Source organism: Eumetopias jubatus, unplaced genomic scaffold, assembly GCF_037043125.1.
Source record: "Eumetopias jubatus isolate StellerSeaLion01/CBP00866 unplaced genomic scaffold, mEumJub1_p1.0 scaffold_14, whole genome shotgun sequence".
Taxonomy (NCBI): domain Eukaryota; kingdom Metazoa; phylum Chordata; class Mammalia; order Carnivora; family Otariidae; genus Eumetopias; species Eumetopias jubatus.
The window spans coordinates 64,202,366-64,220,167 of NW_028274820.1; the positions used below are offsets into that span (position 1 = coordinate 64,202,366).

At 43.1% G+C, this 17,802-nt stretch overlaps 1 protein-coding gene across 4 annotated transcripts in view; it reads right to left on the reverse strand.

Annotated features, from left to right (window-relative positions):
* PDE1C (phosphodiesterase 1C) overlaps positions 1-17,802 on the reverse strand; it is a 625,988-nt gene that overhangs the window by 300,763 nt on the left and 307,423 nt on the right. Inside the window, exon 1 of one of the 4 annotated variants that reach the window (XM_088018712.1) lies at positions 14,130-14,230. The exons of the other annotated variants lie outside the window; for them this stretch is intronic. Coding sequence (XP_087874838.1) covers positions 14,130-14,230 — 101 coding nt within the window. Of the gene's footprint in view, positions 1-14,129; positions 14,231-17,802 lie in introns of those variants that run through there. 4 annotated transcript variants of the gene reach the window in all.

A 17,802-nucleotide genomic window follows, 5' to 3' on the forward strand; every position in this document is an offset into this window, starting at 1 on the left:
TGGCTCCAGCCGGGGAGAGAAAGGATGAAACAAAGCAAGCGTAAAAGGGGTGACTCTGTCCACTATAAACCAGGACCTGCCTAGGAGCAGAGCACAGACAGCAAGGGAACAGCGCGAAACAGCAATGAGGTGGGAGCAAGGAAGCTTCTGAAGGGCTTCATTCGCTTTTTGATGGCTAGGAGTTCCCAACACATGTTCCCGATGTAAGTTTCACGTACTCCAAAGTCAAACAGATGACTTGGGAATCATTGGGAATCATTCCTGATAGCCTGGGTAAGTGAGAGTTGATTAAGCATTGATGTTAAATTATGAAGAGGCTGGCTGGCAGTCTTTCACTTTCTAAAGTGAGTATCTTTGAGTAAGAGCTATATGGGTGCTACAATAATGAGGTTTATAAATAGGCTTAATATTCAAACAAGCTGGCTTAAAAAGAACAAAAAACAAAAAACTTGTGCTCAGTTTCAAAGTTGACAGCAAGATACCTGCCAGTTGGGCACAAGAAGGTTTGCTGGTATGGGAAGTTGAATATGCAATGACCGTACATGCACAGTAAGAACTCGAGCTCTGCCTTCGGTGTTCTCCCGCACTTCCAGGCAATGATGACTCATTCTGGTCCAGATCCCATCAGATCCTGTCTCCATCCTACCCTACCAAGGTCACTACCGCTCCGAGCACAGACAGCTTTGGAAATCTTGGTTCTTGGCCCTCGGTTCCCTCAAGGGAGTAGAGACTGGGGGACAGACTCAGAAAAACAAGCAAGACTCAGAGTTAACTGCGTGGAGCTAACTACATGTTCTCAGGAGTTCAGGTCACAATGCAGCTCCCTTGTGGGAAAGTGGACTAAGATAAAATGTCACAAATACCCATGAAATGAGCAAGGATCTGAATGATCATCTGATCCTCTGGTTTTGTTTTTCATTGGCATATGGGGTGCAGACTGAACAGAACTGGATATCTGGAAACTTCTACTGAACATGCCTTAAATCATCTGTAGGAACTACTCTACATGTTGCTGAAAATGGAAGGTCCTTGTATATATCTTCTTATTCCTACCAGTGATTTAATTTCCATGTTGCATACATGAAGACCTAGGTTTGCAGAGCTATGTACATATTGACTGCTTGATGGTGCTTTTCATTTTGAATAAGTAAATGCCAATAAGAAAACATATATAAATTGCAGTCTCCTGGCACCTTCTGGCAGAGTACTGGAGGGGGGAGAAGATATTAGAGAAAGTAAGAGATCCTCTTCCCTTACTCACTCAGATATTTCATAACTGATGAGCTACAGAATGAAAATCCATGTCGGCAACGATTCTATTTTCCTGCTTGGCCAAAGATCCAAGGCAATACAAAAAAATAAAAAAAGTGAAATGACATAAACTCACTTTCACCTGGAATAACCCAATAATTAGGAAAGGGTTGTTTTTGTTTAAATCTTCTAGAAAATTTTTCTGCTAGTTTTTTTTTTTTTTTAATTGAGGAAAATTGTCCCACAGACTCATACCTTTCCAGTTAGCCTTCTTAGAAAAGGAAAATCATACTCAGGGTCAGCAACTCCCAAAGTACAAAATTGCAATATGCTTAACCCAAAGTGATGAGATCAAATTCAAATGGAGAAGTGAGGTTTGGGGGTAAGGGTGGTGAACCTGAAGAATGAGAGAATGCTAATCTGAAACAGAGCTGTAAATAAGACAATCAATTTTTAACTCACTCCTGGAAGCAAATATGTTTCTACCTAGTGCTGGCTAGACACTGGAAAGAGGAGAAATCTTTGAGAAGGCTTAATCCAAACTAAACAACCCTACAGGAAGCCCCACCTGGAACAGCACACCGTGCCCCATGCTCCCACGTTCCCGAAGCCCTGTTTCTTCTTTGTTCTCCCTCCCAGCCCCCTTGTCTGCCTGCAGACAGCTGGCCAGACACAGAAATCCAAATCTCTTGTGCACGCCTGTTTCTCTCCCGGGCCTGGGTTAAAAATTCCAGCACTCAAATTACTGTCCAACAGGCCCCCAAGTGGGACCCCTCCCCAAAGAAAGCTGAAATCTTCCTCTGGAAAGCAAGGCTTTTTGAGCAGACCAAGCATTATTTCCGTCTTGCTTAAAGCGAGGCAATGAGTTAATCACTGGCACCAGCAACCAAATATGGAAAAAGGTTTTTCGAGAAAGAAAATAGAAAGTAAATGCCATGCTTGTAGAAGTCTAGGTAGTACTTTTTTGCATAAATTATTTATCCCTCTATTCACGTATTTACAACCACTTGCTGTGTTATAAGTACAGCAAAACTGTGTGGGTTTGGGTGTGGGTGGGACTGGAAGAGATTTTTGTGACCTCTTTCCTGGGAGCCTGGCTCCCATTTAGATAAACATCAATGAGAAAGGCTGAAAACAAAAATATTTCTTAACATCTGTGCAACACTGCCCAAGTGGGGATAAATCCAAAGGATTAAGACAAAATCTTGCTCTTCATAGATATATCCCTGTAATTAGGGGAGAGGTAGGATTTTTTTTAATTAAATTATCCAGAGAGTGGCTCCAGCTCTCTACTTTGTTCTTCCCCATGTGTATTTAGCCAGAACAAAAACTGTATCTTCTGCCAAGTTTAACTTCAGTGACTGGTCTAATTTTTCTAGCCTTTCCCATCTACTCTAGTAGTATTCCTTCCCTCTCTGCTCTCTTAGACCCTTCCTCCCAGCTCTTATCAAAACCTCCTTCTGGTGGAAAGCAGGGGAATTTAAGTCAATACACCAGCTCCTGGGGAGCAGAGGTTTCCTTATTTCCTCTAAAAACTTCTCTCTCAGGGGCGCCTGGGTGGCTCAGTTGGTTAAGCGACTGCCTTCGGCTCAGGTCATGATCCTGGAGTCCCGAGATAGAGTCCCATATCAGGCTCCCTGCTCAGCAGGGAGTCTGCTTCTCCCTCTGACCCTCCCCCCTCTCATGCTCTCTCTCTCTCTCTCATTCTCTCTCTCAAATAAATAAATAAATAAAATCTTAAAAAAAAAAACCTTCTCTCTCAGTAACATCATCCACATAAGGCTCTTCTCTGGACACAGACTCTGTAAATTTCAACAATTTAAATGTGGCAAAAATGAGGGCAATATCCAAATAACAAGAAAAAAATACAGAAAAATAAAAGAATTAACCGGCAGATGCACTTACAGGGACCATTTTGAGCTCTACTTCCGATGTAAATCAGTTGAACATTCAAACCAAATTCTCCTTAAGGATAGTTATCTTTACTGAAACTATCCAAAGACTCCCAGAAATGGGTACTTTGAACAATTCCTTCATTTTTTTTTAACGATGACTAATTTCAGTCCATAGTTTTATAGAAAGAATGACAATTCTAAACAATATTTATGGAGTTTCAATTTATGATAATTAATCCTTTGTTTCACAAATAAGCAACACAGGATTCTATTCTATGGTTCCTCATAGTTAGCAGACTGGATTTCCAAATAGCAACCACCTGAAATAGTATACTAAATAGAAAATACTTTGGGGGAGGTATTATAAGACTTGTCAGAGTTATCCTTAGACAAGAGTCAGAGAGGTAGAGGGAAAACGGGTCAGATATCAATCTGAATTTGAACTATTCCGAAAACACACATGGAAGTAGCTTTCAAAAACTAATCTTTCACTACTGGATTTACTCAGAGTGTCTCTAGAGTACAGGAAAAGTCTTCGTTATTTCAGCATTTTGGTTGTTTGGAATCTGGATAAACAGAACTTAATGTTCTTTGGATGTCCAATAGTCACCTTCAGCCAAAATATTCAATGCATTCTTATGTTGATTGTTTAAGTTTTCACTCTTCTGGAGGCCTTAAGGGAAAGGAAAGCTATGTTTCAGTAGAATCTTGAATATTGGGTCCTTGCAACAGACCTCTGGAAGAGAATGAAAGTGAAGGGAGGTGAAGGGAGGGAGGGCCGTTTGGGGAAGGGCTTAAAGAACGGGAGGGGGGGGCGCCTGGATGGCTCAGTCTTTAAGCGTCTGCCTTCAGCTCAGGTCATGATCCCAGGGTCCTGGGATCGAGCCCCACGTTGGGCTCCCTGCTCGGCAGGAAGCCTGCTTCTCCCTCTCCCACTCCCCCTGCTTCTGTTCCCTCTCTCTCTGTCAAATAAATAAATAAAATCTTAAAAAAAAAAAAAAAAGAACAGGGAGAGGGCGGTGAACAAGGTACATGTGGTATGGAGGGTGAGAGCCAGAGCAGGACCTATGCACAGCCCCAAGAGACAGAGACCTAGTATATCCATCACAGGGCTCCTCTGAGGCAGCAGTGTCCCCACAAGGCACCAACTGGGCAAACCGAGACAAAGGACAGCTTCCTGCAGAGTCCAGAGAGCCCCCACCCAGCCAACTTTCAACAGGCCCTTCAGTGGTGGCTGGGCTCCACACTTTGGGTCTCACTGCCTGGCTCATGCCCTGTCTTCCCAGATGGTCTGTAATGGGGGGCCTCAATCCATTTGGCTTCTTGGGTCATGGTCTCTTTCTTCCCTTAGAATACCAGGAATGATACTGTCTACCCTCCAGATTTCTGTCTCTGCTCCAAATCTATGTTATGTTGAGCATAGCACCAAGTAGTCAATATAAGGATTCCAAGCAAAGCTATGTACACTGATGGCTAGCTGGCCTTTCCCATATGTTGGACAAAAAAATGCCAGTGAGAAAATATATATAAATTTACATTCTTCTAAAAAAAAATTACCGTATGGGGCACCTGGGTGGCTCAGTCGTTAGGCGTCTGCCCTCGGCTCAGGTCATGGTCCAGGGGTCCTGGGATCGAGCCCCACATCAGGCTCCCTGCCCCGCGGGAAGCCTGCTTCTCCCTCTCCCACTCCCCCTTGCTTGTGTTCCCTCTCTCGCTGTGTCTCTGTCAAATAAATAAATAAAATCTAAAAAAAAATTAAAATAAAATAAAATCTTTAAAAAAAATTTACAGTCTTCTGGCACCTTCCGTCAGACTATTTAGGGTGTCACACTAAACTGTGTTCTCTCTACGTGTGTATGTCTGTGTATACACAAATATACAATTTTTTTTCTTCTTACTTTGTTGGGCTATCCATTATACCTCCAATCCAGAACTTTCCTTTCATCTCCAGACCCATTTATCCAACTGTTCATGCTTTTCCCACATCTCCTCAAGGACATCTTATAGGTCCCTCATATTCAATATGTCAAAAACTGAACTCATTATCTCTAATCTCCATTCATTCTGCTCCTACGCACAACAAAACCTGCAATCTTGCTCCCCCTCAGTGGTCCTGATGTACATAAACAGCATCCGGGAATGAAGCAAAAAACCTGGGAGTTATCCTAGATTCCACACTCTTCTTCATTTCCCACGTCCAAGTCCTGTTGCGTCTACCTCTTGAAAATCTCTCAAATCCATCCCTATAGACCTACAATGGCTTCCCATTGCTAAAACCCCCTGGTCTAAAAGAAGAAGTCTCTTGGCCTTAGCGCCTCTTCTTGGAAATTTCCACACCATGAGAGCCAAGTAGAGGAAGAAGCAAATGCGCAGGCTAAAGAATCAAAAAGAAAATGAGGCAGAGGTCCAAGCAAACTGCTAGCTTATGCACCCATAGAAGCCACAGGAGCAGAGATAAGGAAAGCCGGAAGCCAAGGATACTAGTACCAATTGTTGGACTGCATGCCTATTTTCTAGAGTTTGATTCAATGGATCTAGAACATCAATCACCATCTGATCACAATGACCACCTTTGAGAGACCCACCTTGCTCATGCCAAAACAGTTCCTTTTGGTCCTTTGCCCTGGGCCTATGACTTTTGGGACTAATTCTGTTTTCATTTGTGGCTCAATGTAACATGTGTATAGTAAATCATCTCTTCTGCCTTGGCTGAAGAAAAAATAAAAAATAAAATAAAATAAAATAAGGAGCAAGATCTGATCCCTCTCTAGCTGTGTCTTGAGCCTCCTGTATCCATAGAGTCTTGGCTACAGTCACTTGGTCCTCCTGTTTTTTTCAGAGGTTCCGTGTTCGTTTGGCTCTTTACACATGCAGTTTTCCTGGGCTTTGAATACCTCAGAATGCTCTCCTTCACCTCTTTACTTAACTAATACCTGCTTGTTCTTCATAGCTCAGCTTAAATCTCCCTTCTTCAGAGAAGCCTTCCCTGATTCTTAGACCTGGTTTGGGCCCCCCATATGTTTCCACAGCACCCTATAGTTCTTTGTGACACTCATCACTGCAAATAATTACTTGTGGAATTACATGTTTAATATCTGCTTCTACCAGTAGACTGAGTGTTCCCTAAGGAAGGGAACCTTTATCTTGCTTCCCACTCCCTAGAGCCTGGTGCATGGTAAGTGCCAGGGAAATGTGTGCTTAGTGAATGAGTGAAGGATGACTTTCCTGCATATAGATGTATGTGTATTCATTCAAATATATAAATAAAATTCATTACCTTATAATCATAAATTATGTCTTCTTGATTGAATTATTCTCTTAAGCTTTTCATTATTTCACAACCTAGAAACAACTAGGTTTTTCTTACACTCATGAAACCTCGTTTATTTTGTTTAATAAGAGCTGTCAGAAGAGTACACGCCAGTAAGTCTGAAGAATACCAAAGCTTTACATGGACTCAGTACACTTTTTCCAGAAATAGAGTATTTCATTTGTTGTAGAATTCATTTTTTATTACCGATGAGAAACTATGATGGCCAATCTCAAAGCCGTTACAGACTCCTTTATGGGCCTCATGTTCAACAATTATTTTTCTTAGTCTTTTATTGAAAAGCCATGAGTTAGGTCAGGTGAGCACTTTCCCCCCATACGAAAAAGCTGGAACCAAGCCGTCTTCTGTGAGCCAAAGAAAATTAAAGATAGAAAATTGAGCTAGAAATGCAGAAATCTCTGTGCTTAGGGCTGCTTCCCAGGCAACAGAGGCTGTAAAGCTTGGTCAAAATAATAAACACTTAACTGATAAATACTGAGTTGTAATTAGCTAATAAGTCAGCACAACTAAATTAGGTTAAGCAAACAATCATGTACTAATATACTGCATTAGTATTCAAGTACAGAAAATTTCATTCTAAGTGTAAGAACTTATTTACCCTTTTTCTATTCACCTCTTCCTTCCCTTTAATATACATTAGGAAAGTATTCAGGTGAGACTTACTTGATCTTTACCAGGAAAAGAAAGACAGAAACAATTCCTCACACACGAATGTCTTCCTTCTCTGAACCTTAGGACACTGTCAATATCAATAAATCTCATTTAGCAATTAATTACTGTGCATACTTTTATTGTTTTTTTTTAATTTTTCACATGTATAAAGAATTATCTGTCTCCTTAACTAGACTCTCAATTTCCTGAGAGCAGGGCTTTACTCCTGATATTTCTATATCTCTTCCAAAGCTCCTAGTATCTGGTATATAATAGGAGTCCAACAAAAAGATGCTGAGCCACTTGACATTGCCAATTAAATGAGACAGTGGAAGGACGTATTAATACACTAAAATATGTAATCTGGAGGAAATAAATCATTTTTTTAGATTATTCTTTTGTCATTGCTTTATTAGTGACAGTCACGGGAAGCCCCTCTTCCCTAAGTCATCTGTTCACAAGGCTTTACCTCAGAACCATGACTCTCCAGACCCCCTGCTCCAGGCCAAAGGTCTCTCCACATTTCCAGACTGCTATCACCAACAGCTATGTGGATCTTCCAGAGGCTACTCCATTTCAACATATCTAAACCCAAGTTTATCATCCTGCTTTATCCAAGCCTGCTCTTCTCTCCATGGCCCCTAACAAGGCAAATGGCAACAAACTAAGACATCCAAGCCAAAACAAACTTGGACAACAACTTCTCCTTCTCTCCCTCTCTCTCTCTCTCTCTCTCTCCCCTCCAAAACTAAGTGGCACTACCCTAAATTCAAGAATCCTCTCCAACCGGTCTCCAGACCTCAAATTCCATCACCAGTCTGCCCTCCACATTTCTTCCAGAAGAGCCCATCCTAAAATTCAAGTCTCAATTTTTCCTTTCCAGCTTAAAGTCTTTTAACAATTCTTTATAAGGCAAGGGATAAAATGTAAACTCCTTAAAATTACATGTATCAAAATAAAAAAGATTCTCTGCAAGATGAGCGGAGAGTGGAACACACTTTCGCGTATGTGTAATGTAAAATGTGTTCAAATACTTGCCTCCTTAAATTATAAGCATGGATAGTTTTGAGTAAAACAAAAAGCAAATTTTTAAAAATTCCATGTATCACTACCTGGCCCATGCCTTCCTTTCCAACATTATCTCTCACTCCTCCTCGACATGCTAATGTCTCCCATACCTCTGTACCTCTGCAAAACTCTGTTACCTCCATTCATTAGCTTTTATTTATCCCTCAATATTGTACTCCATAAGCTGCAAGAGGATATCATACAGCTACCTCTCCAGGAAAGTAACTAAGGTTCTTGGGAATTGATTCATAGGGAAAGGTAACCCTGTGAGGTCCCTGAGAGACCAGGGACCAATTTGAGGAACAACTGCTTTTGAGGTGACCTGAGAGATTTCTGTCCAACAACTTAACGTTAGATGACAGCAAACGACCCAACCACACCCTCCCCTTTTGGGAATTATCAGTGAGAGATAAGCATAGAGAAGGGCGCCAGGACTCAGACTATATCCCTAGTAAGTAGAAGAAGCTCTTCCAATTTTCTATAAAATCAGCTCAGAATTCTGGGCTGGTTTATTCTGGGCTGACTAGAGGATTCCTTGTTTCCTTGAATCTTTGCAAAGACTTCTTTGCATCTTTGCAGAAAGCTGATATGAATGAAAAGAATCCATGCAACTTTCTTCCTTGTGACTCTTAATGGACTCTGCTAGAATAAATCTGCAGCTCACTGCTAGTCTGCGACACCTTCTCCGGCCATCCCAGGTGGAGGAGCTCCCTGTGCGTCCCTCTGTAACTCTAGTCAGCACTTCCCGCTTTTCCTTTCAGTCCCTCCTTCTAGCTTGGCAAGGGCTGAAGGGCAGGTATCTTGTCTACTTTTGCACACCCAGAGCTTATCAAAGTGCCTGGCATATAATAGACACTCAGTAAATGTTAATTGAGTAAACAAATGTTGCCTGAACACTGATGGCACTATTAAAAATTTCAGATGAGTACAGAGAAAATACAGCCTAAGAGGGCTTAATTAAATAAGAAATATGAAGGCAAAGATGCAGGCTTCTTTGCCTATGGCCTTCCCCCACATCTTTGGAAGAGTCACTTAAGTTATCTGCGCTTCAGAGGAGTATTAGTGAAGACTCTTGGAGACAACCAAAATCAAAGCAACCTAAGCAGAAACAGGCCGACTGGTCCTGTAGCTGGGCAAGCCCAGAATCAGAGAAACAAGTGCGGAAACTGGGGCCTCTGGGAGCAGACCCGGGATTTCCATTCCATGTTCTCCCCTCTGCTTTTCTCTGAGTGTTGGTTCTCCTGTCTCCTATCACAGAAAGGTCTTCTCCACGAAGTAGGAAGTAGAACCAGTGGCAGGCACCAGGAAAACCCAGAAGAAGGGAAAGCAACTCTCCCCAATGGCCAAGAGAGCAATCTCAGCACTCTATGGCTTCTGCTTGGTGTCCCTGCCATACCTGAGACCTACCACTGCTGCCTCTAGGGTGAAATTCTAAGACTGGCCAGCCTTAGTGGTCCTTGAACTCATCCCTAAGGCAGGGGTAGGGGGTGGAGGGAGGCAGGGTCTGTTATCACATTAGGGAGTGGGAAAGTTCACCGAATAGATGAAAACAGTAGTCCCAGTCTGTTACCTTAATAGCCATTTACCTCCCTTTATATCATAACATTGTTTTAGATAATGCAAAAAAAAAAATATCTTCATAGTGTTATATAAGCATAAAATTTATTATAATGACCACTTCATAGTTGGGCAAAATAAATACATGATAGGCTTAATTACAACTGTGACAATAAATGGTGAGGAGTAACTGAAAGCTGTTGGCTTGCTCCCAATTTAAAAAACAAACAAACAAAAACCACGCTGGCAATACGAAAACTCTTGGTCAGGACCCAAAGTACAAGTCATGACTCAAACCTATGCAGCCCTGAGGTTCCCCTACATCACCAGAGGAATAAAGTGCTGCCCTTATCATATTTTTCCTGATTGGAAGATTCCCTGACAAAACAGCCATTGGGAGGGGCTCTTACAAATTCCACCCACTCTATAAAGAAAGAGGCATGAGGACAGCACTGGGGGACAACCGAGGTCTACTGAAATGGAAATGGGTAAAACAAAAAAAAAAAAAAAGAGAGAGAGAAACGTAATCGGACAGCATCCCTTTGACAGAGATCATTAAAAAGCTCAGGTGTGCAGTATTTGTTTCCTCCCGTCTTGGAGAAACGTGAATGTGGGTATGAGAGGGTGGCAGGGCTGCAGAGGGAGGCTGAGGAACACCACAAGCCTCGAATCACAGTCGGCCTCTATGCACTGGTGTTCAGCACCTCGCTCAAGGGAGATGAGAGTCATAATTATAGTAAACACCAAGGCTTGCAGGGTTTTGCAATCTCAACAGGGGTAGACAGTGTTTAAAATTCACATTTCTGATAGTCAGTGTGTTATTAGCATCTTGATGTTGTTACAAGGCTACATTAAGAGTTTTTCCCAATTTTTTCCCAGAGAAATACGTGAATGAGCTCTAGTTTTCAAATATGTATTGATAATTCACTATATACCAGATAGTCCTACAAGTGCTGGGGATACACCAGTGATCAAAACAGACCAAAAAACTATGTCCTCCTGAAGTTTATACTTTAGCTGGAGGAGATAGATAATAAACATAATAAGTGAATAAGGTACATAATAAGTAAATAAAATAAATACCTACGCAAAATACATTTACATAAGAAGTAAATAAAATACATAGCATTCAGGTGGTGAGATGTGCAAGAGAAAAGAAACAAAGCATGGGGGCGCCTGGGTGGCTCAGTTGGTTAAGCCTCTGCTTTGGGCTCAGGTCAGGATCCCACTGGGCTCGCTGCTCAACAGGGAGTCTGCTTCTCCTTCTCCCTCTCCCCCCAACTCATGCTCTCTTTCTCTCTCTCTCTCTCTCTCTCAAATAAATAAAATCTTTAAAAAAAAGAAAGGAAACAAAGCATGGAAGGGGGATGGGTGAAGGTTGTAACACACACAGGACCATCCCCTATATTCTCCTACGCTGTAGATTCTTGGCAGATAAGAACAGCAACAACAATCCTCTTCCTGCTGGTAAAGACCCCTCCTGGCCAGTGCACAAAAGAGGAGAGGATATGGGGAGGGAAAAAGAGAACCTAGGTAAACCAAAGAGTGGGATTCAGCCCTGGGTTATGGCTTTCCCACATTTTACCCTGTTCCTACTTCAGTTTAGATTTCTGTGCCCAACCTGGGTAACAATGTTAACAAAACCTGACTCCCATTTCCTTCATGGAATACTGTTGATAGGTCATGTGGCCTATAAGCTGACCCCAATATATATTTATCTTCATTTGACTATTAAAAAGTTCAATATGTGGTTTTTCATGTTTCTATCATCACCTATTGATTGAACACTTACTGTGTACCAGACCCTGCTCTATGCCCTGGAGGTACAGCAATAAGACACACAAGGTGCCCATCCTCAAGGAACTTACATTCTAATGGGGGAGATGAAAAATTCAACAGTAGACTGAATAGAGAAGATACTGACAAGAAGACTGATGCCATTGAACAGTCCAGGTATGAGACAATCAACTCCTCAACTTAGATGGCTCTCAAACTGAACCAAGTTCTTGACTATCTGTGGTTGCCTACAAAGCTCTTTCTATAAGGGAGTCATGGTAATAGTGGAAATCCAATTGTGGCTATTGGGTCTTTCTAAAATGTTGAAAGGGCTGCTTCCTCTCTCTTACTGACAGTCTGTTGTGTGGACAAACAGAAACATACCCTTCCACCTCCTATGGGTTTCTATTTTGTGAACTGCAAGAGTGTTATTCCAAGTGGTATAAATAAGCATGCCTTTGGTTTCCAGAGTCTTTAGCAACTTATCATAGCACTACTGTTTTGGGTTTCTTTAAGTGGCAGTAAGAACCATTAACAGTAGTAAATATATATATATATACACACACACACACACACACACACACACACACACACACACATATATATGTCATAATAATGACAGTAACATGTCCTTTTCAAAATAGAAAGTGGAGCAACAGATCTCCCCGGATTGCTGTTAGGCAGGGCATTTCAGTAGGAAGGGTAAAGAGAGGAATTCAAAACAACACACTTGGAGAAGAACCAACCCACACCTTTTATGTTCAAAGTCACCAGATGCTGAGTAGATGCAAGAGACGAGAGAACGAAAATGTGGTTATATCACACCCCAACATCTTGGGGAGAGAAGCCTAAAAGATAGGAAGCAGAAAGCTACAAGACAGTGTGTTATAAGCACTAAATGCTTTTTCACACACATGCTCAGCCTGGCTGATTTACCCAAACACTCCTCTCTAGCCCGAGTAGCTCCATGGAGGTGGTTGTAATTGTAAAGCAGCCAGAGAGAAGCAGCTCCTGAGTGTGTGCAGAGGAGTCCCTCCAGCCAAGACAGCAAGGGGACCTGCCTGACAGCACTTTGCCATTGCATACCTCGGACCCAGACTTTGCAGACACAAGTTTCTGTGTGCACCCCAATATGATCACAGGTAGTGTTCATACATATGACAGACGCTTACTATAAACACTGCTCTGAAAGAGGGGCTACCTTGCATGCTTCTCAATGGTCAGGACCGCCTGCCAACCAAAAAGACAAGATCTCCAAGTAAGTTTACTGCCTCTGTCTGCAGCAGCCCGACAACTCAAAAATCATATTATTTGGCAGGGTTTCCCACGTGGATCAGTGACAATGAAGCTCACTTGGATGACTGATGGAAGGGCTTTTTATAAATTGCACTTTCAATGGGGATCCCTTAAAGAAACATATACTACCTATGACTTCCCTTTAGAAACTTGGAATACCCCAGTCAGGATGTGCTGTCCTCTAAGATGAAGCTAACTTATTTCAGTGCCTTTTTTATTTTGTTTTGGGTCATGTGTCTATGTGTGCGTGCGCGCGCATGTGCTTTCAAACACAATAACTACAGCAAAACAAACTGCCAAGGAGCTGTCACATTCCCATCACTGTCCGTAAGGAACAGAATGTCTGCAGGATATACTTGGAGAAAAACTGTTGTTTTTTCTTTTTTAACTGCATTAGATATTTGATGCCAATGTCTACTGAAATGAGTATCTAGTAGTAATGAAAGGTGTCTTAGGGATCTGCCTGGTCAACAGAGGAGCAAGCTGTAAATGTACAGCTAACACTAGAGCTTCCTGACTGGGGTGACCAGCTGTTCATTGTTTATGAAACATTTTCACAGAAAATATTGTGTATTTCCAGGTCACCTCTCCGCAGCACCCCAAACCAGACAGAACCCAATGAAGTGAATGAAATTCAGAGATCTCTGTCCATCAGTCCCTCTAGAATTCTGGCCACTGTCCTGAAAGCAAACACGCTATTTCACTATTCCAATATTGCTAGGAAACTCCAATATTGGTTCTGACCCCCACTTTCTCCAAAAAAAGCCCTTCCTTCTAGTAATTATTTCCCGATAGAAAGAATCCTAAGAAAATATCAGAAGTTGAACTAGGCGAGGCGAGGGAGAGGAAAATTTAGCAGCCAGAATGAATGCTGAATTTGAACTGTTGGTAAGTTCTTGGACCACCTGCCAAGATGTTTGCAAGTATTTTGCAGAGAATATCTTCCTTTGATTAATAGTCTGTAGCCTGAGTCCCCAGACTTTTCTCCTTGGGCAAAAAGGACCAGAAACATCTCCATGGATATTGAGCTACTACAACTGAAATCTAAAGGCATCTCCTCTTCCCCCAAAGAAAGTATGCTTTGGAAATAGCAAGGCATTCTAAAACACTCAAAGAAACAAGTCTCGGTTGAAAAAAAAAAAGGTAGCAGTGACTGTAATTAACAGAGAAGCAGTTGTGGAACGTCTAGGGCTGTATTTAAAGGGGCCTGCAGGAAGAGGGTGAGCAGTCATGGCTGTAACGGGATACTTAAGATACCGACTGCAGAGAGAAACGGGGCAGGAGAAGTAAACAGATTTACTTACAGCCCTCGGAGCCGAAGCCAGATTTTCTCGATCTGTTCGGGTTGCAGGTATTTCAGAGAGTTGCTCTCAAATTCTTCAATCTCCTTGGTTGGCGACTCCATAGCTGCAGGTTATCACTGGGAGTGAGGCTGTGAGAGTTTGGGCTGTCCCTCCCTGCCTCCTCGCCGGTCCGGCCCCGAGCCCCAGCCGGGCGCAGCGCGCCTTTGCCTGTCACTTTCTGCGTGCGCTCCTCCTTTCTGCGCCCACAAACCCGGACTTACTGCGGGCTCGCAGCGCGGGCGATCCCCGGCCCAGGTGCCTCCTCCCGGAGGCAGCTGCGGGAACCAGCCATGGTCCCGAGCTAATACCGAGGAATAGGGATTGTGCTTCTACTCCAGGAGAAAGCACCTCGGACCTATTCGGATTTTTTTTTTTTTTTTTTTTAAACAAAGCCACAGAAGCAATCGGTGTAGCAGCTGAAGGATTTGGGGGAGAAAGGGAGACCGAGCGAGGAGGAGAAACAGGGGAGGGGAAGCACCAAGGGGGAGCTGGTGCGGGCGGGGTGGTCCGACCCGGAGGCCAAGCACCCCACTCCCCGCGCTCCCCCCCAGCCTCGGGCGCCCCGCGGCTTCCCTCCTCCTGTCCCACCCCTTCTCTCCCCTGCCTCGCCGCGTTCGCGCCCTGTCTCTGTTTTCTTTCACTTACCAGTAGCTCTGCTGACAAGCAAGAAAACTGACAACTGAGAAAAGTCGTCTGTCAGCGCGCGGGGGCTGGCATCTGGTCTGACACCCGCGAGCGCGAAGGGAGGGGCGCACCGGGCAGCGCCGTCCGCGGGGCACACGCTCGCCGGGCTCGGGCCTCGGACCCGGAGCCCCGCGCCACGCACCGCCCCGGCGCGCACAAAACACGGCCGGAGGCGCCCCGCGCTCAGTCCCAGGGAACCGAGGGCTGCGGCCCCCAGGAGGCTGTGGGCTGAACGGCGAGGCGAGCTTCCGCGGAGTTCGTGCTGGCAGCTCTCAGGTGGGGCTCACCTACACGCCCGCCAGAGAGCCGGTTCCATTTTGAAATAGTAAAACAATTGGCAGGGATTAAAGTAATCACACATCACACTTAGAAAGTCCTGATATGTTCTTGCTAATGAGAGTTCATTTCTCCCTCCCTCCCCACCCACCCCGCCATGGTCGGGGGATGGGGGAATTGGTGCCGGGTAAGGAAAATATAAACCAACGGTGAGGAGGTAGGAGTTTCCACCCATTAATGCCACATATTCCTCAAGGGGTCCCTGCAGGGCTTGATGGTTGGGCAGGCGTTGAGACTGGCAAAGAGTTTCAGCTCCACGAAGTGGCAACTCACTGTGTCCCCCTGGGTCATTCACAATGTCAATAAAGCACTGTGCTCTGGAAGAATGGGACAAGGTATGGAGCTGGGAAGGGAGGAAGAAGGGGGGGATTAAGAGAGAGACTAAAGACAGAAAAAGAGAAGATCCTGGCTCAAGTTGATTGCAGCCCTGACATCACAGAACTGGTGGTCAAATTCCCATCTAGATGAAGCCACTACCACCTCCCAGGGCCATTTCAAAGCTGGGACTCAGGGTTCCTGAGATTCTGGGTGCAGCTTGCCCCATAACATATTTCCCTCCCTGGCAGATACTTTCAGTCACACTCCCAGCATCCTTTGGCTAGCCATCAGTTATATGCCTGCTTCTCAAAAGTAAGATAGAGGTAAAGAGCTAGTTTTTCTTCATTGTTCCTGTAAAATTACATTCATGTGACCTTATAAAGGAATACAATGATATAGTGTCTAGATCCTAAATGCTCACCCATTTGGTAGCTGGCATTTACTTTCCAGAAATTAGAGGTGAGAGTGATGGGGATGGCATGACTAGCCCCATTCATTCCAGTGGAAGAAGGTACCTTCTTCAAGGTGAGATGACTGACCTATCTGATTGAAAAGGACTTACACACTCACCTACCACACAATCTGAAGGCATCGCATTAGAGTCAGTCCTTGATTTTCTGGAAGCACACACATTATCACTGAGTTAACACATTACTACCAAAGATAGCATTAAGCAGCCAACATGTTAACATGAAATTCATTTATCTGAAAAGAACCAATTACCTACCCAATGTCACCCAGCAGGGAGCAGTAACCTGCTAATACTGGATGTTAAAAAAAAAAAAAAAAGACATTATTTTAATAACTTGTTTTGGGGATGCAAGATGGGAGGCAACCCGGTCCCCAAATTAGATTACCATCTTTGTGCACCTTGGGCAGCCTGCTGTCAGAATATGGAAGTGTAGTAATGAGAGTAACAGCAAACAGGTATCCAAAACTATCTATATTCCAAACACTGCTCTAAGGTTCTATGCTCACATAATACTAGCAACAACTCTAAGAGGCAAATACTATTCTTATCGTCCCTATTTTACAGTAAGAGCTAAAGCACAGGAGGTTATCCAGACCTACTACAAAATGAACTGACCTGGAAAAGACCAGCATTTGAGTTATGGCTCATTACCCTACCCAGTACAAATCTGTCCCCCTCACAGGGTCCCATTTTCCACATGGTTAAAGTAAAGAATTCAGGTATAAAGATTTTTTTTACATCTTAGTTCCATCTTTATGATTCTGTGAGGTCATCTGGAGAGAACGAGGGAAAGGAATTGCTGAAAAGGGAGATAGATGCATGTTGCTGAAAACATATTTCAATTATGGTACGGTTTCTCCAAGGACTGGCCTGGGATGAAAGGATGCAAGGGAATAATAAAGCGTATTTGTCTTCCTGCCTTCCACCATACCTATCACCTTTTCGTCGTATGAGTAGGATTTGGATTAAGTCAGAGAAAAGCAAATTTTGGAAGAAAAAGAAAAGGAACAGCCTTTCACTGCAATTAAGCCAATCAGAGAGGGAAGACAAAAAATACTATTTAACAAAGTTTCTAAAAAGTAATTTTGTTTCATTTTTTAAAACTGAACATGCATCAGAAAGTTAGTAAGGATGTATCACTTTTCTTTATTTTAGAGACATATAGTTTTGGGGGCTGGAGGGACCTTAAAGATAATCTGGTTTAGAAGTTTACAAATTTTTTAAGCGACAGAATATTTTATTTAGAATAACATTTTATAAGGGACTCCAATGCATACCTCATGTTGAAAAATTAAAGAAAGAGCTGCTCTGGTTGAATGGGGAAGTGGGGGAGTGCTTCGTTCTCAGAGACAGAGTTCACCTCTGCCTTCTCTATATCCCATCTCTGTGTGACGAATACTCCCACTTCTCAGATGAGAAAACTGAGCCCAAAGTACCTAAGACTATCTTAGGATTTCCTGCTCCTAATCCACGGTTCTTTCTAAACCGCATTAGGAAAAATCTGTCTTCTCTCTGCCAATAAAGTATTACTACTATTAGATGCACCATGTTATTATGTCACTCAGATTTTATTCTTTTTATCTATCACAAACATGATATGCTTGACAGTTGCAGCAACATTATAAGCCACAATTTCCATGGGCAGTCCACTCAGAGACAAGCAATAAACAGATGCAAACCCACTGAGAAACAAAAGATCTAAGAAAATGCAAAGCCACTCACAGCTTCGCTTGGGAGGTTAATTTCCATTGTGACTTCCTTACCCAGCTTTTTCAATAAGACTTTTTAGGAAATCTTATATGGTGAAACATCACTAAATATATA